Source organism: Triticum aestivum, chromosome 4A, assembly GCF_018294505.1.
Source record: "Triticum aestivum cultivar Chinese Spring chromosome 4A, IWGSC CS RefSeq v2.1, whole genome shotgun sequence".
NCBI lineage: Eukaryota > Viridiplantae > Streptophyta > Magnoliopsida > Poales > Poaceae > Triticum > Triticum aestivum.
Genome location: NC_057803.1, coordinates 726,027,632 through 726,049,939, shown reverse-complemented (window position 1 = coordinate 726,049,939; position 22,308 = coordinate 726,027,632). Strand labels below are relative to the sequence as shown.

At 43.7% G+C, this 22,308-nt stretch overlaps 1 protein-coding gene, 1 long non-coding RNA gene and 1 pseudogene across 2 annotated transcripts; 1 reads left to right on the top strand and 2 right to left on the bottom strand.

Annotated features, from left to right (window-relative positions):
- The first annotated feature begins 558 nt into the window (after window positions 1-558).
- Window positions 559-2,791, top strand: LOC123083428 (uncharacterized). The gene is made up of 3 exons (XR_006439296.1): window positions 559-1,208; window positions 1,298-1,538; window positions 1,610-2,791. It is a non-coding gene; the product is annotated as an uncharacterized lncRNA (long non-coding RNA).
- A 4,314-nt stretch (window positions 2,792-7,105) lies between these two features.
- Window positions 7,106-8,373, bottom strand: LOC123088398 (probable glutathione S-transferase GSTU6). Its single transcript, XM_044510596.1, has 2 exons — window positions 7,810-8,373; window positions 7,106-7,726 (listed from the first exon to the last, which is right to left on the bottom strand). Exons 1-2 carry the CDS (start codon window positions 8,146-8,148, stop codon window positions 7,322-7,324), a joined length of 744 nt encoding a protein of 247 aa, XP_044366531.1. The 5' UTR covers window positions 8,149-8,373; the 3' UTR covers window positions 7,106-7,321.
- A 6,885-nt stretch (window positions 8,374-15,258) lies between these two features.
- On the bottom strand, window positions 15,259-19,188 carry LOC123088397 (disease resistance protein Pik-2-like; annotated as a pseudogene).
- Window positions 19,189-22,308: the final 3,120 nt, after the last annotated feature.

Below are 22,308 nucleotides of genomic sequence, written 5' to 3'. Positions count from 1 at the left end.
GATGGCACTGTCTACAAATGTTCGGATCCAAATTGTTTTAGGACAGATGCTGTTCCAAGGTACCTATGATTTGCCACTCCGATTTAAGGGCTCTGGTTTCGTTTATGCCATTCTTGACATCTATTTCTTCTATTGTTTCCTATCAAGTACCAGATTTTCAACAGAGTTGCGGATGAGAAGGATGAGATTGAATTTGTGTTCTTTGATCGTATGGGGAGGCAATTGACTGGGACACCCTTGATAAGCCTCGTTCGACATGGACGTCCACCTACTATGCCACTTTCAGAAGTGATTGGAAGTCTCATGTATTTAGTTGCCAGCTCCTAACTGCGTTCCCCTCTCCTCTAGGTCGGTAAGACCTGCCGGCCTCATGTGTGCCATTAATTAGCTTCGCTGATCAATCCATTACTCTCAATCAATCCTTCTTTAAAATCTGCGGCTTTCGTTGTTGCGCCTCTGCACCAACGACGGAGGGGAGGTGATCAAGGGGGTCTCCTCCAGTTTCCTGTGTGAGTAAGAAACAGGAGCAATTTGCATTATTGCGTTCTCAACAGTTATTCAGACTTAACAATGTTTAATTCATTCAATTAAGTTTAGGATTTTCTGCTGTTTAGAAATCAGGATCGGTCAATTTGATTTTTAAGTTGCGCAAACTGTGCTAATGCTATCCTTCAGTGAAATTTAATTTCCTATGTGAGTCCCGATTCCCAAGCATGTGAAATTAGCATTGTTTGTTGGTTCTAAACAATTTTCTAATTAGTCAGACTTAGCGGTGTTATCTTCAATTCAGTTTAGTTTAGGCTTTTTGCAGCTCAGAAAATCAGGATCCGATTTGATTAGGCTCATTTAATTTGTGCTAACCCTATTCTTCAGTGGAATCCAAAAGGGATGTCTCTACATTGTAATGGATTTTATTGTGCTGCTATTCTTCAGTTGCATTGCACCCCCGCGTCCACAATTCAAAGTTGGTTCAGTTTAGACTTTGCAGATCATCAAAAATAGGTTTCTTTTGCTGATAATTTTTCTTTACTGAGAACCAAAAACTACACCTGGACCACCATTTACTAAGACTGGATCTCATTATGGCTATATTACAACTCGGTAGTGTCTCATTCTCACTGGCATGTTATTGTTTTACCATGCTAATGCAGGCGATCTGAAGCAAGGAAATGCTCATGCCTAAAGACCCAAGTGGCACTATTATCATGGTGAGCCTGAAATCCATGGCTAAAGATTCAACAATTCATCCATCGCAAACTGAGCCAACTACTGACCATGCTCCTGGCCCTCTACACAGCCTCCCAAGTTTGAAATGGGTGTGCGGTGATTTGGGGAGATGTAGGGGCGCTTGGTGCTGCCGATTTGGGTAGTGCTCGGGTACAGCTCTGCCGCCTAGAGCTCCGCCGCCAGCGCATTTTCATGTGGCATGTCCTTCGATGTGGGCGACACCATTGAAGGGCTACCCTCCCGGCGGAGTGGCATGCGGGAATTGTTTCTAGGTCATCCTTCCTCGTCTGTTCCGGCAAATATACGGCCATGTAAGGTTCTTTCCCATCACTTAATCTATTCTTTGTTTCTTTTGGGGCGGTGTTGTGATGCTGCTCTGTAGTAGGTGGAGGTGTTCCTCTGCTCGCCAACTGCAGGAGGCGAGCGAAGCTACAACGGAGCGGCAGATTAGGGACTTGGGTCGCTGACCAACAAAATCAACTCACTGGCATTCTTCTCACTTACCGGTCAAATCCTGAACCTGGATTCTGCTATTCTGCTTCATATTCTATTGATTTGGTAGGCTACATCTACGTGGATGCATCAGCTCTGCTCCATAGATATGGATACGAAGTGTTCCGTGGTAATGTTCTTCGATAATTTTGTGTTGCCATTGCTCCCGGTCAGAATATTTTATAATTTATTAATGGTCAATACTTATCCATCAAACTACAAATTCTTTCTCAAGTGTTGCAGTTTATATGCTGAAACAAAATGACATCTACCTGGATTTGGATCTCTGTAATCTTAAATGATATGGATTCCAGTAATAAATTATTTATGTACGGACTCCCCGAATGGAATTAGCATTTGTTGTTCCATAAATTTAACTCTACAGGAGCACATGAATTATACCAATGAAGAACTTAGGATAGAGGAAATTATAATTTACTAAAGTTTTAAGGAATTGCCTGTTGATTTCTTCTTTCTCTTCCCTAGCGACCTCTCCTCCTCCACGGTGCTCGGCAGAGGCAGCACGGGCAGCCGCTGCACTACGCGAGAGAGCGTCCTCCTAGGCCGCATCTGAGAGGAACCAGGACCTCGTGGTGAGGTGAGCCACAGCGGCAGTGCCCATGCACCTGTGCCGGCGACCGCGGCTGCCCCGCCCCCGAGCATCACCCCACCCCCTCCGCGAGGGAGAGGCGTGGTGGCGTTAAGGAGAGCTCTCCCGCCGTGGTGTCGCCCCTTCCTCCGGTGCCACCGTTGCCCTCCGGACCGTCGTCCTCGCGTTCGGGTACTCTCTCCCTATATATATATAATCCTCATCATAACTTTCTCACTCCCGGTTCTGTTTTATGTAGTCTGCCCGGAAAAATAGCCATCACATAAAATACATTACATAGATTTAAAACATATATTTAGAAATATGTGCAGGTTTGGATTTGATATGAACTGAAATAACTATATTTGTCATGGACTCCTGCCATTAGTACAAATGTCCTATAACTAGCTCTGCTTTGATTGCCATGTAGTTTTACTAGCGTAAATACTTGCTTTTGTTTATGTACCCCCCCCCCCCTCTGGAACAAGCCATCACCACTACATCATGATTAACAAGTCATCACCACTACATCATGATTATGGTGTGTGTGTGTCTATACACACACGCACGCGCGCGCACACACACACACACACACACACACACACACACACACACATTGTGTGTGTGTGTGTGTGTGTGTGTGTGTATGTATGTATGTATTTCTGTTTTTACATTGATAAAACATGCGTTTAGGTGACCGGCCGAGAATAGTTCTCTGGTTAATGCTTATAGTTTACTGTCAACTACTTCTACCGATGGCTTACATTTTTATAGATTGTGAGCCATGGGAGGTCACTCACTGGATAAATATAATGAACTGGAGTGGTGGATTGAGTACCTTCCGAAACGGGTCTTACTCTCTGGTTTCTCCTTCCACAACAACATGGTGTAGGATGCAGCATGTTGCTGTGTAAGATACTGATGGTCTCTGAGGTGAGCTCATGTGATTCTAATGGCGCTCTGTCTTCCTTTGCAAGTATAGTGACATTTTAGTGTATATGAATTTCGTGTTGATTGACTGGAAGTCAAGGTTCTGTACGATGATTTATATATATCTCTGAATTTCATTATATTTCCTGTGTGCTCATTTGTCCTGGTAGTTACCGTAGATGTACCTCCACTCATAGGATGGCCACAATGTGAATTAATTGATTAGGATTTTATACATTTCCGTTTACCCTTTCTGTGGTAGCTTTAGTACCATGTAGTTTGTCTATTCAATCGGTTATCGAGCTGTAGGTTATCCTTTTGCATTGCATGCCTAAAAGTGAATATCACCACATAGCTGATTTGCTGATGTTATGAGGTTTTTTCTTTTTGCATGCTGAAACTTGTTCCATACCAATATATCCTAGTGGGAGCACTTTGTGTCTATGGTGGTGAATGTTTTGTCGTGATCAAAACTTCTTTTCTTGTTCCCAGTTTGAGAAATATTTTATTCAGACATTTTGGATCATGCTAAGATACTTGAGACCGTTTTTTTAATTAAGAGCTCATTACAATTTTTTTTGTCTCTGCAGCTGATATTTCAGTAAATGCTTGGTTGAGCCTAGAGAATAACATATTAACATGGAGAAGTTTTTTACGTGGTGATCCTCAAAACTTCCTGATAGTTCAGTGGGGTAGGAAGGCCTGCATGAGTTTGCAGAACAATCTTGAACACTTCTCAAACTAGACTGACCATTATAGTTTGCAGGACAAGGTAATGCCACCTCGGAAAATTAGTTGTCTCTTTGTGCTTCATTTTCAGTTACATTGGTTGTAGTGCGCATATCTGGTCAAGGTGCCTAAAATTGATACTAGCTCTGGTTAATATGGCCAGGATGATGTGTGAAGAGGTGACTGATCTTTGTGATGGCTCATGTTGTTGGAGGCTTCATTTTATATGGCATGTTTTTTTTGTCGTAATAGTCTGGTAGAAACGCTGGTATCCCCAAAAAGATGACACAATAGTATGCCATGCCTATTATTGGTTGCAAATGTTAGAATTGTACTCCCTTCGTCCCAAAATAAGTATCTTTGATTTAGTACAACTTTAGTGCAAAGTTGTACTAAATCGAAATAAGTATCTTTGATTTAGTACAACTTTAGTACAAAGTTGTACTAAATCAAAGACATTTATTTTGGGACGGAGGGAGTATGTGCTAACTGGTTATAGTAAAGAAAAGAAGCTATTGCCCATGTGTAGATCAAGTGATTTTAGTCGTGTTTTTGGAGAAGCCTAAGCCGAAAATAAATGGCTGCAAGTATGTTCCATTCGTATGCATTGCCTACTCAGGGAATATTTGTCTTGTGTATGTGTGTGGTCTGAAATTGCATCTCATTATAGTAATTCATAATTAGTTCCATTATTTAATTTGATGTTGCAAATATATGCTCATCTTGTACAATTTAACTTTTACATAGTTACCGAGTCATTTCCAGTTAGGGGGGAAATAAACTCAAAATTCTGTCAATGATTAATGATGCAGTATATAATAATTTTGGGGCCCTTGTTCTTTCATTTGTTTCTCAGTTAGCTTGTTGTGCTTATCTGCTCTTCTGATTAACCATGATTATGTCATTTGTGTGTGTTCTGATCCACTCTCTCTCTCTCTCTCTCTCTCTCTGTGTGTGTGTGTGTGTGTGTGTGTGTGTGTGTGTGTGTTCTGATCCATTTTCTGCACCTCAACACACAGATCATCTGTGTGTGCTGCGGCTTGAAAGGGACAAAAAGGAGGAGGTCGACTTGAGCAAGGGAGGCCGGAAGAGTTGTCAATTGGTAAATGTTGGTTTATACAGACCTCTCCTCATACTATATAATCCAGGGACTAATTTATAAGAAGTACGATCTCAAGTGAACCTGGCAATGGTTGGTTGGAAACGTCCGTTTCTAATTGAACTATAGCCTGCAAAATAATTATACCAAGGTCGTGTGTACATTTGTACCAACAAGAGAATCCACTATCAAATGCATTGTGCAATAATACATAAATAGGTAAATAGATGCTGATTCAGACACTTATGAAACTCAAATCACAAATTTAGGAATAATGGAGCAAACATCAATGACCACATACGGATGAATGATGATGAAGGTGTTAATTCCCGCCTCTATTTGTTATGACTGCTTATGGATTAGAATTTGTTGGATTAGTATATAGCACATGTTGTCATTCCTTGCTTAATAGACACGCACATTCCTTGCTTAATAGACACACACTGCTCTTTTTGTCATGGCTGCTCTGCACTAAATGCATGGTGTTTTACTTTAGGCTGAGTCTTTTGTTAGATAATTGTTGTTTCTCCCTGAAACAAAACTGACACTTTAATCTAAACATCTAACTGGGTATTGACAAGTACCAATTTAGGAGGACAGTGAGAGAGCTCGGAGGTAAGAACACATTTGATGACCATATTTGGTGCCTTCTGGTGCAAACAGTGGAAGTCTTTTATGCTACTTACTCTTTGATCGTCTGTTCCACTTCTTCCTTTGTTGTAGTTCTCGGCATGAAGAACACATTGGAGGACCATTTACGATGCCTTCTGGTGCAAATAGTGGAAGTCTTTTAGTAAATATATATTCATGTGAAACGAAATTTAGACAACCTTAGATGAACATTATTGTACTGAATCTTCACTGTATTGTTACTCTGTATGAACGTATATGCTAAACCAGGATTACTATTGGAATTAGCATTACCTGCTTACCAAAATGTTGGGACAGGCACCCTCGCGCCAAGGCGCGATTCCGATCTAGTAACAAGTAGAGACGACAGGGTTCGGGGGATCAGCTTGCGGCAACCGCGCACTTCCTCAACGGAGCCTCCTGCTTTCAGCCATGCTCGCCACAACCGCGTTCTGCACTGCCAGCAGCTCCGGATAGCCGGCGAGGAGACGGAAGCGGCGGTGCTTCCGATAGGAGGCAGCTTTGCATTTGTGAGGAGACGTCATTGTTGGGCCTTGAACGAGCTGTTATGGGCTGACGTAATGTTAGAGTAATCTTGAGTTAGTATTGTGTTATGGTCTAGTCAATACGTGAGCTAGCATGTCCAGCCTGTAGTTTGCTAGCTTGGTTAAATTAGATTAAGAAAGTTTCCGGTGTACTGGATAGTACTAGCCCAGGTCTGCTACGTGTTAGAGGTCCGAGTAGGTCTAGAGTCCTAATACGTATAGGTTTAGGAGTGTTGTTTGGATCGGCTGCTTGTATATATAAAGGCAGCCGGGGCGTGAGTTTTGTAACAACGTGAAAAAAAGCAGAGAAAAATAAATAAAAAGAAGAACAAGGCACGACACGTGCCTTTAGCCAAAGTTTTTCTGCGCGTGTGTTTGTCGTGATTTGATGTGATCGATCTTGTGGTCGGAATTCCAACACGTAATGCATACCGTGCCGACCTAGCCAAATTCCTCCGGGCCAGCCCATAAAAACAAGTTTAGTCTACCATGCCCACCATGGGGAACTCTACATCTCTACCACCGCTAGAATGACAAATCTTCAATGTGTTCTGTCGCTTGTCTAATGCATGACAACACATTAGCTACACTACTTGTCATTATGGATGATGAAAAGCGGACATATAGCAATTTCGTCAGCCTTCCTGCTATTTGTGTTGTTGACTTTCGGCCTAGCTTCACCCTCGTCTCCACATCCAGAAGCAACGCCTTCCGATCTTCTCTATAAAGCAAGCTCTTTGCATCATGAAATTACAATATATTTTAAAAATAGAATAGGGTGACTATACAATCAAAAAAGACAAACCTAATATACAGAGTAAAAAGAGTACAACTAGTGTCATCCTTGAGACCTTGCCAAAGAGATGCAAGAAGCAAGAAGCTACGGTTTATTCATGAAACAACAGCTCAGATCAAATACAGTGCACGCGTGCGCACCATCGATGACGACGAGACACTAAAAACAAAGTATCAATAGTTCAACGAGCACAACAACTCGTGAAAACACCAACTCAATTAATTAGAAGGCAAGCACCGCAACTGCAATGTATGTAACGACTAATTAAGGAGACGACACGATCTCTAATTAGTTGGCGGTGCAGTTAGTGCAACTTCCCACTTTGGATAAAGCACCTTAGTGATGTACTCCTCCACCTTGTCCACCGCAGTCAGCAGCGCAATGACCGGCTCGGCGGCGCTGAAACGCCCTGCCCACGCGGCCAACTTTGGTGTCCTCGCCGCGTCTAGGAATGGCGGCGTGCCAGCGAGGCGGCCTATCGCTTCGAACCAGGGAAGATAGCACCCGAGCGCGAGGTCGAGCAGCCCGAGGGATACACCGCCGAAGAACAGCGCCTCCGCCTCCCCTTCTTTGGAGGACTCCACCAGGGCGGTCTCTAGGAGCCCGAACGCCGCCAAGGTCTCCTCCACCTTGTCGGCTCTCTCCTGCTGCTTCGCCGTATTGAGAATGCCGATGCACGAAGGGAACATCTGCGGCAACAAAACGGCGCCCGTGGGATGCAACTTCAATTCTTCAAGCTCAAACTAGCTAGACGAGAGGGAAGGGAACAAACCTTGTCGTCGATATAGGCGGCCCAGAAGCGAGCGACGGCGCGGCGGTACGGGTCGGCGGGGAGTATGGAGGCGCCGTCGCCGGGAAATGCGCCGTCAAGGTACTCCATGATGATCAGCGACTCGCAGACGGGCCTGCCGGCGTGGATGAGGACGGGCAGCGTCTTGTGCACGGGGTTGGATGCGAGGAGGAGGTCGCTCTTGCACCCGGGGTCCTCGGGAAGGTAGTCGTAAGCCAGACCCTTCATGGCAAGCGCCATCTGGACGCGGATGGCGTATATGCTCACGCCGCTCCGCGGCACCAGCAGCTTCAGGCCTTGCTCTTGAGCGCCGGCCATCATCGACCGTCGTTGAAGGATGTCTGTACTGTACGTACGTGTTAATCGCGTGTGTATATATGAAATTCCTCCCGAGAGAAACGGTGCTGTAGGCTAGCTACTAGCACACGGACACACACTTGAGAGAGGAGCACATGTTGGAGTACTAGTTTTGTGAAGCTCAAACGGATTGCTTTGCATTGGTTTGCTTCTGCAACGCAGGGCATCGGCCCTTTCTATAGCTGTACAAAAACGAGTGTAGCACCTACCTATACCTTGGGCAATGTGACTTGACTTTGGCAGCCATACTATGTCATGCATGACGTGACCTGCAGTAGATATCTCGGATGATTTTTCTCTGTGCACTGAAATGAGACTAGGTGCATCGGTTAGGCAGTGCTTGGCATGTAGTACTTCGTTCTACCCCACTGGGGCGTTGGCTCCTTGCTGATAGCCTCAAGCAAATGCGTCAGACGTTTGCGCCAACTTGCTTCCTGTCTTGATCCTGTGATGCTTCAAACTAATTGAAGGCCAATTATTTTTCTTGCCGCGCGGCACGGGAAAAGGTATTAGATGAAGAGAAAAAGACAGTTCCATGTGTTGGGGGCTGGTCCACAGTCCGTCGACAGAAAATGAAGGGCAGAAAATTGAGGGGCACCATCCTGGCCTCTCGCTGCTTCTCTCCTGGATAGTGTACTCAACGCCACACAATACTGTACCGTATGCAAGGCTGCAAGTAGGTAGCTAGCCTGAGAGAGACAGACCGAATCCGACAGATATCTCAGAAGAATTTTCTTTGCGTGCCCAATATGGGAACTGAAATGAGACTAGGGGCGTGTTTGGTTACCTGCATCGTTTTTTGCTACTTTGCATATTTGTTCCAGTTGGGCCTGGCTGAGCATATACAGGCTAAAAACCAACATCTGCATGTTGATTGGTTACCTACATCCCCTCTAGCCTAAATGAGCTAAAACGAAAGGCCTGATGTTTGGTTGCGGACTTGTTTGAGGGGAAACACAAGTCCCTTTGTTTGGTTACATCCAGGACAGTTGTGTGGTAACCTCCTACTCGACGTGGTGAGATTACCAAAGGCACACATGAACTCGTAAGAACTAAACTAGTAGCAATAGAACAATCAAACTAGAGCAAGTTTTAAACCAACACAGTATGATAAGTTCTAAATGAAACCGAAGTCTTAAAGCAAGAACAACCAAAGACTGGACCTCAGGAGCTCAGGCGGTCGCTGCGAAGGCATTGTCGTGCTCCTTGCACTTGGTGACCACCTCCACGCCCTCGTCGTTGAAGACGATCACCTTCATGGTGTCGGGGCACAACAGCTTGAACGTCGGTATGTACCCGATCACGATCTGGTGAACGACGACGAAGGTGGCCCAACCCTGATCAAGGGTGACCCTGCCGTTGATCACCATCACCGTCACCCTCGATGCCCAGCCGGTGTTCGCCTTCAGTTTGAACTCTGTAGGGATGGCGGGGAAGTAATTCGTGAAGTCCAGAGGCAATGGCAGACTCTCCAGCTTTGGAGCCAGTATAACCTTGGAGAAGTGGTTTCGTCCTGACTCCTGATGGAAGTGGCCATAGTTCCTCCGCTTGGTGCTTGGGTGATCCAGGACTTGCACTGCGTCCAGTGGAGGCACATCCTCCTCGCCCTTCTCCAATGGTGGCACCACCTCCTTGCCCCATCTTCATTATGAACAGCATGCATATCAATGGTCAACACTCATTCTTATTGGGCTAACGCTCCTATATTAACCCCCCCCCCCCTAACCCAGCACCGCACTCAAATCCCCTCTGTTTCACCACCTCTCCTCTTCCACCTCTCCTCGGCATGAACTCCAAATCCAACCCCAAGCCTTTCTGCTGGGGCATTGGATGGAGGGCATTCTTGCTTGGGTGCTCGCTCGGTGACCACAAGAAGTTCAAGCACACCATGGAAGTGTGGTCGAACTTCAGCAGCATCGATGACACGCACAAGGAGACCGATGCTGTGATGAACAAGGCTACGCCGGACGAGCTGAAGACACTGGTTCCGAACCTAGCCAAGGGCGTGATGTCAGTGGACTTCCTGCCTGATCCATGAATCCGTTAGACTCCGGTGACGCTCGATGGGCCAAGTACAATCATTACAAGGCGCCTCAAGACCAGCGTGCTGCGATGTACTGGAGTAGTACATTCGGGTCGCTGTGCATATGGTGGCCAGGGCGCCAGCGGCAGGCGACCGTGCAAGACCTATCGTTCTTGACAAAGACAATGAGGACGAAGACAATGAGGAAGAAAAGAAGAGGACTATGCCCACCCGCCACTCGAGGCGACTCCAGGGTCGCCGCGGCTAGACAATCCAATCCCCGCCACCGACGTAAACAAAAAATAACCTATGAGTCGTAGATGCAGAATCGATTAATGTCAATCCTCCCCCTCCCCTTAGTACTAGTAGAATTGTTTTGGTGAATAAACAAAGAATTGCACATCTTTTCATTGATAGTTAGGACAAAACAATAAGAGGCGCCATAACAAGTGTGGATAAGAACACAATAGAGGAAAACAGCACAACGCTAAACTCACCTAGCCCGACCTCCGGCCAAGGAAAGCAAGGAGACGAATCACATCACACCTAGACCACGTCATGACCAATGGGAGGACCTCCGTCGTTCCGCCAAAACTCCAGCACGTATGGAATCAATATAACCCCCCCCTCCCCCCCACACACACCTTGAGCGCCTTGAGAGACGGCAAGTGGGTTGCAGGACCCGGCCAGGCGAAAGAAGATGACCACGGAGGAAGGGTCGATGATTTCATACGTTGTGCCCTAGATGCCCAAGCCTTAAGAAGCAGCCCAAACCAAGCATGGTGACCAACATCTTCCATTCCAAGACGAAGGACTTCACGGGCAACCAAGGCAACGCCTTTAAGTAGGGGATGACACTACAGCGCTGCCTTTGTCCAATCCGATGAACCATACCTTTGGTTTCCCCTAGTGCGTGAAGAGCGGCACGGAGAAATGTCTTTAGCAGTGCCTCCAAGAAGGGGACGACACCTGCAGGTGCTCCCACTGCCAACATCGGCAAGCCGAGCAGAGATTTTGCCCCGACATGTGACCGAGCATTTCGAAAATCAACGAATCAGGATTCAAAGATAGGGAAGCAAAATTTCCTGTAAAGAAAATTAAAAGCAAGTCCTTATAACACTTTTGAGCAATATATTCAGATAAGGATTTCCCATTTATTTCTAAAAAGAAAAGTAAAATCCATTCCTTAGAAATCACTACCCACAGTATTGAATTGATACTCCCGCCAACTCATCCAAAAATCCGAACTGATGGATGGAGGCAGACAATATATTTCAACACTCCTCCTCACGTCTAGGCTATTTTAGTCCTTAGACCTCTTGAACTCAAGATCTCTTGGCTTTGATATCATATTGAATTCATGATATAGCTCATCCAAAAGTTTGAGCTGATGAAGGGAGACGGGCAATATATTTTAACACAAAGAGCTCGGGAATAATCTGCTTGGTTGAACATACTGGTAATTAAGATGCGTGGTCTTAAAAGAGCTCAACAGAAAAAATCGCATTTGGAAATGTTCTTGATAAAGAGATGCAAGATCGAGGACGCTTCAATTTTATTTATTTTTTTGCGAGGTGAGGACGCTTCAATTTGTTAACGAAACAGCATGTCAACAACTCAGATTGAATAGACTGCACGCCTGCTCACCATTCATGAAACGACAACAGTTCAACAACTCAACAACTAAGAAGGCAAAGGAATTACCGGAGCGACACGATCTTTAATTAGTTACCAGTGACCGCAACGTTCCACTTTGGATAAATCACATTAGTGATGTACTCCTCCAGCTCGTCCGCAGGCAGCAGCGCCTTGACCGGCTCGGCGACCCTGAACCACTCCGCCCAGGCTAGAGGCTACTAGGTTCGGCGTCCTCGCCGGGTCGATTAGCGGCATAATTCCAATTGTTCGAAATTTAGCTTTCACGTTTTTATTTATATTTTTGGAAACATGTTCAAAAGATTCTCAAATCTTCAAACAAATTTCGCATTTTTTCAAAAAATAATCTGGAATATTTTAAATAATTTAAATCTTAAAAATTGCTAGAATTTTATTAAAAATTGTTTTCAATTTTTTCACCAATTCAAAAAATGTTTTCAGTTTCGAAACAATTTCAGACAGTTTTCCAAAAATATTTGCATTTCAAAAAAGTCTGGAACATAAAAAACACTAGCATCTTTTATGAAATGTTCTGAATTTCAAAAAGTGTTACCATTTTATAATATCATTCAAACTTTAAAAAATTAAGTTTTTTAAAAAAGATAGGGGATTTCTAAAACTGTTAGTGTTTTTTTAAATTGTTCCTATTTTAAAATTTGTCCAAACAATAAAAAATGTATTTTTTTTGGAAAATGTGTGGGAATTTAAAAAATCATGTTTTATAAAAAAATCAATAGTTGTTTGTCTTTTTCAAAAAAGGGTTTGTATTTCTACTTCATTTCATTTTTGAGAAATGTTGATAAATTTTTGAAAAGTTGGATTAAAAAAATGTATTCTGAAAATGAGCAGCACATGTACAGTGGCCTGGTTGCTACATTGTTGTGCTCGAATAGTTCAAAAATCACATTACAAAAATTACAGTTGCCTGCTCGCAACATCTAATGGGACGGCCCAATATCGGTCGCCAAGTGCATCGTAGCTCTGTTTGGCACAAATTGCGTCAAATAGGTGTTCCTGACGCTTACACCAAGCAGCTCCTCATACATACATTTTTGGGCCGGCCCAACTAGGTTTCGCCCGGCTTTGGGAAGGTTCAGACCAGTGTTTTTGTTTGATTTTTCTGATTTTTTTCCTTTCCTCATTTTTTTCATTCCCATTTTCTCTTTTCTTTTTGTCATGTTCTTTTTTTATTTTCTTGTACTTTATTTTGATTCCTTTTCATTTTTTGACTATAGTTTAAAAAAATCAATATTGTTTTGAAATCCTGAATAATTTTTGAAATTATGAACTCGTTTTCAATTTGTGAAGATTTTTTGAGTAATTTTAAACATTTAATAATTTTTTGTACTTTTAAAAAAATGGTTAAAATTTCTTGAATTCATGAAGATTTTTCTTAAATTCGGGGGTACCACACACCATGATGGACCGGACATCTAGTGGGTATCGGACAACCGGTACAGATAACATAGGTTTTGTCAAGTGGCGACAGGATTTCTGTTGTGTACAAGACATCCGGACCATACCAGTATTGCTCTAGATAGGCTGTTGACCGGACATCTGGTCCAGATGGCTTCACTTCTGTTCAAGGGGTATCTGATTTCTGGTGGCTAGATGTCAGACCGGACATCTGGTGTGTACCAGACATCCGGTGGCAACTTAAATGGTTCATTAGGTTTATGCAACCTTACATAATAGTAATTCTTGAAGTATAAGGGTAGGGATTTTGGCATGTGTATGCATGTTTGTATTTGCATAGGAAAGAAGTGGATTAAGCTTACAACATGACAATGGAATATGTCAGGAACCCTGAGCATGTGCTTATCTTTTGCGAACCCCATCTACCCCCTCTTAATCGTGCGGGATCTCTATACTAAAGAGTAAACCGACAAAGGTTACACCTATATACCTTTGTTTCTCTGTTCTTGAGCCATACTCATTTAAATGGGTTGATGATCCACATAGAAATGATCCCATATGGACTAAAACCTATGATACACTTAGTGAACATGATTAGTCCCATGCATCAAAACATACTTAAGGGCAAGACTCCATTTTCAAGGAGTGTATTCTGAGACAAAGTATATTGAATGATGAGCGTTTTCTTCTCTTAGGGTTAGCGACTCACGCGGCTCTTCAAAATCTATAAGGTTATTCCATTTTGTTTATGTATGCAGACCCATGGAGAAATATCATGAAGCGACCATCAAATCTGGACATTTGTTTTTAAATAATACTACTATTTTTTATCTAGAAAAGCCAAGAACAATGTAGATGCACGCATCCACGCGCACCAACACCTCACACACTTATTCACACAAGACCTACTAAGACGGAGTCTTGGAGTTTCAATATTCACAAAGTTGCCACAGGCGTCTCAAGGAATGCCTACAAGTTTGAGCTCTGATCTGTTTCTTTATATTTATTTTACCGATTCAGCAAATATAGATCGCTGGTTAAAACATTGCACTGATGTTCTATGATTATTTCTGACTTTAACACTGTATAAATGGTTTTCTTACACAAGGGACAACTGCTGTGAAAATAAAAAGTCATACAAGGGACAACGCAAATAGGGTACAAGGCCAGGCCGGCCTGGCCCATTAATCTGTCCAACCTAGCCTATACAAACCGGAGGAGATCGCCGCCGCGTCTGCACAGTCGCCGGTGGTCGTGAGCTCTCCTTCCTCTTCCCTTGAGGTATGTACGATCCATTAACGTTTATCCCCTCCTCTCCAACCAGTACCATGGACTGGATGCCCTCTTATCACGCAAGAGCCTTAGAACTAGAGACCGGACTAAATGGTACGAGCCCTTGGCGCACCTCCTTCTAAGTTATACGAGCTAGGGCCTAGGTGAATGACTTATGCTGATCTGAAGCACAATTGATGAACCCTTAGTTTTTTCCTTGTTAATTTTGGTGATTTTCACCTGATGCACATTCCAGTGTCATGGAAATATCTGCTTTGTGTGGGTATGCTTTTTTCGTTTTTCATCCAACGAGATTGTATAGTCTACAAAAATTCCTTCTTATCAATGTCTTGCTGAACTGTTGTATCACTAGGTGTTATTTTTGTCAGCTGCAGTTTACTGTATAGTTTGTGCCTACAGGCCATCTCATTCAGAAACCATACATGCACTATTTCACCTGACTAATGCATTGCCGCGATAGAGGAAATGACTAGTTAAACAGTAAGAGGAACAACAGTTTGCTGGGCTAATGCATACTATAAATAATAATCACTGTTTGTTTACTTGAATGTATACTATGGCACACAAAACTTGCTACAAATTACTCCATCTTTATTAGAGTGCTTTAACAAAACAGCAAAAGTCTATCATGCAGGAAAAGAAACGCAACACCACATTCAGAAACAACGATAGGGATAACCGGATAATTCAACCACCAAACACCATAACTAGTGTAACAGTTTTGATGAAAACGTGCGGCAGCAGCCGCAGCAGCAGCTTGACAAAGATAACAGAAACGAACAAACAAACCTGACAAGACCAACTCATGTGCACAAAGAACAGAGGAGAGTGATCAACCGTATCTCACTACAACTGTGAATGGAAACTGATTGGACCTGCCGCGTCTATCACTCTTGGCTTTTAGCTCATTGGCTGCATCGATCAAAGAAATGATATTACCGTAGCCGCTGAGGCGCACCTGTTTAAGGTTCGTCAAGTGTTGGATGCCAACAATGCTCTTATGCCAGCCTCAGAAGTCCAATTCAAGTATCTCGAGCTTTGTCATGGATTCTTCCTCAAAACTGAAAACTCTGGGAGTTTTAGCAGCATTTATCACTCTCATATTCTTGAGCATATGAAACTTGTGGGCGCTCCGTGCAACTAGATCTTCGTCGACGTAAAAATGCACCTGAAATAATATGCTGTTCAGGATGGGAGCCTTACAAAGGACCTCAAATGGTTGGTCGCCAACAAGTTCTGCGCATGAAATGGTGAACTCGGTGAGAAATGCGAGTGAACCGACCCAGTTTGGAATCCGAGAAATATATCCAGCAAACCTAAGGTACCGTAGAAGCTGTGGTGGCGTGTCGAGGTCCATGAGATAGTCCATGTCATTTCTATAGACATCATTCAGCTCTCCCACATCGAGCCAACGAAGGGATGATGTCTTACTTAGTGAGCATTTAAACTCTCGTCTAATATCACTATCCTGCTCTGACCTTCTATCGAGATAGACAAATATCCGTTCCAATTGTTGTAGATCACCGATCTCTATGGCAACCTCAACATTTCTAATGATTGCTCTACTCACCTCACGCAATGCCTTCATTTTTGAGATCCCTTTGGGCAATGTCCATAGGGCAGTCCAATTTTTCCTATTGGAGAACATCAGCCGCTCAAGTTTTGTAAGCTTTATCACACTGTTTGGAAGCGTCTCGAGGAGAGTATCATCGACATCAAATGTTTGCAAATGCTCCAGGTCGCAGATTTCTGGAGGCATGACACTGACATCTGTTCCTCTCAAGCTCAAGAACTTAAGAAGGTACATCTTGCAAATGTACCTCAAATGCTTGTTGTTTAGGTCCTTGCAGTCTTCCAGATCAAGTACCCTCAGCAGTTTGAACTTTCCTAGTTGATCGAGCAGCAAGTTGTGTCCTTCGGAATGAAATGTGGACAATGACCGTACATGCTTGATGTTCATCCCCTCAATAACATTCACCATTCCACTCCCCATTGTGTCTTTCTCTGTTGTGGAGTATTCCCCCCCCCCCCTGCTTTGCATCATTGATGGAGAGGCGGCGAACGATATCATATGACATCCCTTCATACTGAATGCCTACCAAGCTAATGAAGTTAGCCTCTATTGATTTAGATACCATGACTTCAAGCATCATATCGTGCACCCGACACAAATCCACTCTATTATAGTAGGTGACTATACAGCCGGCTTGGTCAATCATACTCCTATTCACTAGCTCATTGAAGTAGGCCTTTGCAGTCTCCATCAAAGTAAGGCCCCTCTTCTCAGGTATCAATCCTTCGGCAATCCATCTTCTCAAGAGCCTATCCTCGCTGATCTGATAATCCTCTGGGAAAATGCTAACATACATCATGCAACGCTTGAGTTCATGAGGCAGATAGTTGAAGCTAAGTGTGACGATATTCCTCATCCCCACAAGGGCTGGGTTGGTCTCCATCTGTGAACCAATTGATCTACAAAGTGTTTCCCTCACGTGGCTGCTCTCTGGAGAGGAATAGCTTGCTAAAAGGCTTCCAATGCTAACAATAGCTAATGGCAGTCCATTGCATTTTTTCAAAATATTGTTCATTGAACCTTTGAGCTCCTCTGGGCAAGAGGTACTCTTGGGGCCAAATGCTCTCCTCACAAACAACTTCTTAGAGTCTTCCAAGCTGAGTCGTTGGATACTGTAGTATTTACATACACTACCTCCACTGCATTCTTTCCCCACACTATCTATCCGAGTGGTCACAATGATTCTGCTGCCGTATGTGGTTTTTGGCATTTTGGAGTGTATTGTAGCCCACGCTGCTATTGTCCATACATCATCGATCACAATGAGGTACCTGGTTTCATCATAGATATTCCAAGTTACACGCAATAAAGCTAGCACTATAATACAATTATAGATTCCATTAGTGCTATAATACTCTGTTGACGTTAATTTATACGGATTCATTAGTGGTGAGAGTTTTCTCTGAAACTGAACCATGTGTTAGTCACCACTGATGGTTATAAGACAGGTTTTCCCTGCCAGCCAGGGCCCAGCGGCGACTGGTCAGCAAAGATGCTTTTTGGTGTAACAACCGCTGAGATGGAAATTCTTCTCAAGGGAATTTTGTGAATGATGTTAGCTACTCCATCCATTTCAAAATATAGCGCATACTAGTGTTTTCCTAAGTCGGCATTTATAAAGTTTGACCAAAATAATAGAAAAAATTATCAATATCCACAATTCATAATCAATAAAAATAGATCCATCATGATACATAATCATATACCGCAATTATTTGATATTGCTGATGCTGGAATTATTCTGTAACTTGGTCAAACCTTGTAAGTTTCAACTTCTGATAAAAATAATATACGCACCAAACCGGGTCTTATCTCCTGACCGGTGAGGATGTAGCACTGATGCCAGTGCAAGTGGCCAGTTCATTTCGAAATCATGGGTTTGTTAGTTCTCGCTCTGAATTCACAAACCATCAAAAACCAATTATAATAAAAATCCAGTTTATATCACAGTCATCCTAATTAGATCAAGAATACAATCAATGGAGTAGATTATTTAGCCTATGTAGAATTTTAGAACAATGTGGTGTTTAGTTTGCTTCTTGTTTTCATTAATATAATAATAAATATATGTAGATACATAGATACATATATACATATTATAATTGATATAGTCTGTTTATGTTTGCATACCTCTTGCCTTTGAGCTGTTCCTTGAGCGTGCTGGTCAGCTCCTCCACATCCATTCTGTCAATGTTACCCACGGAATCCTGTTCCTCTTCTTCCATGATGACTTTCTCATTTCTTGACTTGACAGTGGCAATCTGCTCAAGCACGCGTTTCAGCAGCGCACGCAGGTCGTTCCCGCCGTCGAACGCCTGAGACACGGACACTTGGGCTTGGCGATCGAACTTGGTCTCCAGCTGCCGGCAAACTTCCATGGCGAGCGTAGTTTTACCAAGCCCTCCAAACCCCACGATGGAAAAAACCTGAAGCTTGTCATCCTTTTCCTTCTCCATCATGGCCACCAGGATCTTAGCCTGCTCCTGGATGCCGACGAACTGATCATGGTCGTCAGCATCGGCAGGGCGAAGTGCTTGCGCTGGCTCCACCCACACTGCCGGCACATGAGCGAACGGAGCCGAGGGGCGTAGGGCCTGGCAGCTAGAGCTGTAACGAGCATGGCGCTCACCGATGGTGACAGCTCGGGAGCGCAGGGCCCTGATGTTACCGGCCAGGAGACGCCGAGGAAAAAGGGTCACAAGCAGGCGCTTTGACCGGACGAGGAAGCCGTCGCTCGGACGGCGCTTGATTCGGAGTAAATAGAGGTCGATGCAGTCGTCTGCATCGTATGCGAGCTCGCGCACCTGCTTCATCCACTCCCGGACGAAGTGGTCCACGGCGCCGTCCTCCGCTTCGGACTGCATGCGGAGGACGGCGTTCATGGTGGCCAGCTCGTCCCTTAGCTCAACGACCTCGCGGCCCACGGCGCGGAGCAGCCAAACCTCGTTGGCCATCAGCTGCCCAACATTGCTCACCAGGGAGTGCGCCGTGCGCTCCATTCTTCCTCTCTCTCTTTCCGCTACTGTGGGGATTTAGACCGAGTTTGTGGCGTGCAAATGGCAGAGCTCATCCCACTTGCAGCAAAGGTTTGACTTTATATCTGCTAAACAGAGTTATTGGTGTACTCCTTTATTTTCTTTACTACTCCCTCCATTCCATAATGTAGTGCCTATAGATTTTTGTGAAAATCAAATGTTGCCAATTTTGACCAAGTGTATAGAGAAAACTGTGTTGATAAATGTCTTAATAGTATTTTAATTTTATTGATCGTTATATTTATATTGGAGTAAAACTAGTGAACCCCCCCCCCCCCTCTCACTCATAGAAGACTGAGGGGGTGTTCGTTTCCAGGGACTTTTTTGTATAGGGACTAGAAAAAGTTTCTCTTAGAGACTTTTTTTTACCAAACGGGAGGGACTTTTTAGGAACTAAATTAGGCATTTGGGACTAAATGAAGAAGACTCTCAAGGAGAGTCTTTTTTTGGGACTTTTCCAACAATGCCCCTCCATGCATCCATTGGCCCGCCACCCTATGGTGTTGTTTGATTGTTATTTTTCTATATACTAGGGGCAACATGGTCATTTAATAACCTCTAGGAAGGGACTAGGGACTTTTTAGTCTCTGGAAACAAACAGGGAGGGACTTTTTAGGGACTAAGGACTTTTTAGTTGGGACTAGAAAAAGTCCTAGGACTTATGAACCAAACAGGGCCTGAGCACTCAGGGGAGTTCATCCCCTTTGCTGATGCTATTTATTTCTTGACCATGACTAATTTAAGGTATCGTTTATGACCAATTAAAGGTGTCGCTAAGTTTACAACTTGTGATTTTCTCAAATAATCAATGCACTCCACTTTAACCACTATGATGGCATACAAGATTTATAATATATCCCAAACGACGACGGGCGTGCGTATAAAATGAAAGTCTATCAAGACATGTAATCCGAATACCCAATATCAATATCGGGTATCAACTCCTTTAGGTCTATGCAGACAAGTCTAATCACATTACGTTGAATTCCATTTTCTACAAAGGTCATAACCTATATGATTATTATATATTACAAGCACTATATGAGAGAGAGATAGAGAGAGAGAGAGAGATGGCCAAGAAATTCTTGAAAAGATGCAACACCTGGCCATCAATCTGCTGGAACCTCCTATATTTGACCAATTAGTACAATATAGGTATCTTAATAATTATGTCCTAGATGTCATAATATACCTAAACATCACCCTCAGAAATATTTAATAATATACCTAAACATCATCCAGCAATTGAGGTTGGGGCTGATCACCATCGTCTCTTCAATATCTGGGCAGCTCCAGTTAATGCCGATGATTAAAGCAGATCCAATCACATGTAACAGCTCGAGTCTCCAAAATTTGGAGTACTCCCAAGTCCTACGCGTATACCTAGGTTGCCAATTTGACCATCCTAATATACACTATATAACACAAAAATTATATCTTTTGAAAATAGAACATCTGAAGTTTATATTGATATATTTTTTGTAATATATGACTTGTATTAGGTTGGTCAAATTGACGACCTAGGGGTACACGCACGCCCTGTAAACTGAGAGAGAGGGAGTAATTTAGATGGTTACAGTAGTGACTCAGCGTATGGAGTGCAACTGACTTCAGATGCAGCTGTGTAATACGCATGAAGTCGGTCAAGCCTCGAAACGAACAAATCAATCGACTTGCCGGCAAAAGTGGATCACCCGACTAAAATAAAACCACATAGTATTAATATACTGACATAGTGACATGGATTATTGTGATTTGTAAGAGACCGAACTAGAACATGTACTTCAGTATTACTCTCTCCATTCCTAAATGTAAGTCTTTTAAGAGATTTCAATATAAACTACATACGAAGTAAAATGGATGAATCTGGACTCTAAAATACGTATATATATGCATTGGGGGTGAAAAGTTTTCCAGCCGTCCCCCAATCCAGCCGACACATGCGGAGGGAGAAAGAGAGAGAGGAGAGATTCCTTTTTGCATGCACATGGGTGGGCCTAACAGAAAAAGTGAGAGAGAGAGGAGAGAGGCTGACAGGTAGGGTTTGGCCATGCAAAAAGTAGCGCCGGCGGCCCCAAGTGGCCTCTAGGGGGCTGGGTTTGTCCTGAGGTCGCCGGGGCTATTTTTGCCCAAATCCGGCGCAAAACGACATCTTGGGGGCATGACTGAGAGTTTTTTTACCTGCCGGTGCTAAAAAAAGTGTTTGGGAGGGCGTCCTGGGGGTGCGGCTGCAGATGCTCCAAGCGCATCTCCAATAGTTGTCTATCCTTTTCTTTTGTGTTTTTGAGCAAGTGTGCATACGTTCTAGCTATATGGCAGGAGAAAAGAAGCTGCCGCTGAAACGTGGCTAACTGGAGGCCAATTATTTTTCTTGCCGCGCGGCACGGGAAAAGGTATTAGATGAAGAGAAAAAGACAATTCCATGTGTTGGTCCACAGTCCGTCGACAGAAAATGAAGGGAAGAAAATTGAGGTGCACCTGATCCTGGCCTCTCGCTGATTCTCTTCTGGATAGTGTACTCAACGCCACACAATACTGTAAGTCTGTAACGTATGCAAGGCTGCGAGTAGCTAGCTAGCCTGAGAGAGACAGACCGAATCCGACAGATATCTCGGAAGAATTTTCTTTGTGTGCACAACATGTGCACTTAAATGAGACTAGGTGCATCGGTTAGGCAGTGCTTGGCAAGGACCATCCCAGTTGGGCGTTGGCTCCTTGCTGATAACCTCAAGCAAATGCATCGGACGTTTGCGCCAACTTGCATCCTGTGTCTTGATCCTGTGATGCTTCAACTTGCCAAAATTTCTGCAACTTGACCCTACGGACATTGCCCAAAGGGATCTCAAAAATTGGATGGTTATGTGATTCCCTGATTTTCATCTATTTGTTCTGCCATCCATGCTCAACTCCGTCAGGTGGTGTGATGTAGTGAGCTTTGTGATCTTGGTATAGTCTCGATTGATAGGTGCCCTTTGATGGAGCGGGCGGCCAGCCTCATCCCATAAAGTGTTTATCGACATACCCATGGTGGACCTCGCGGTCATGGTTGTTGCAGTTCGGTGGAAACTCGTTTTTGCAATGCGCTTCTATGGTGTTGGTAGAACACCTCACAGTGATAGCACGATATC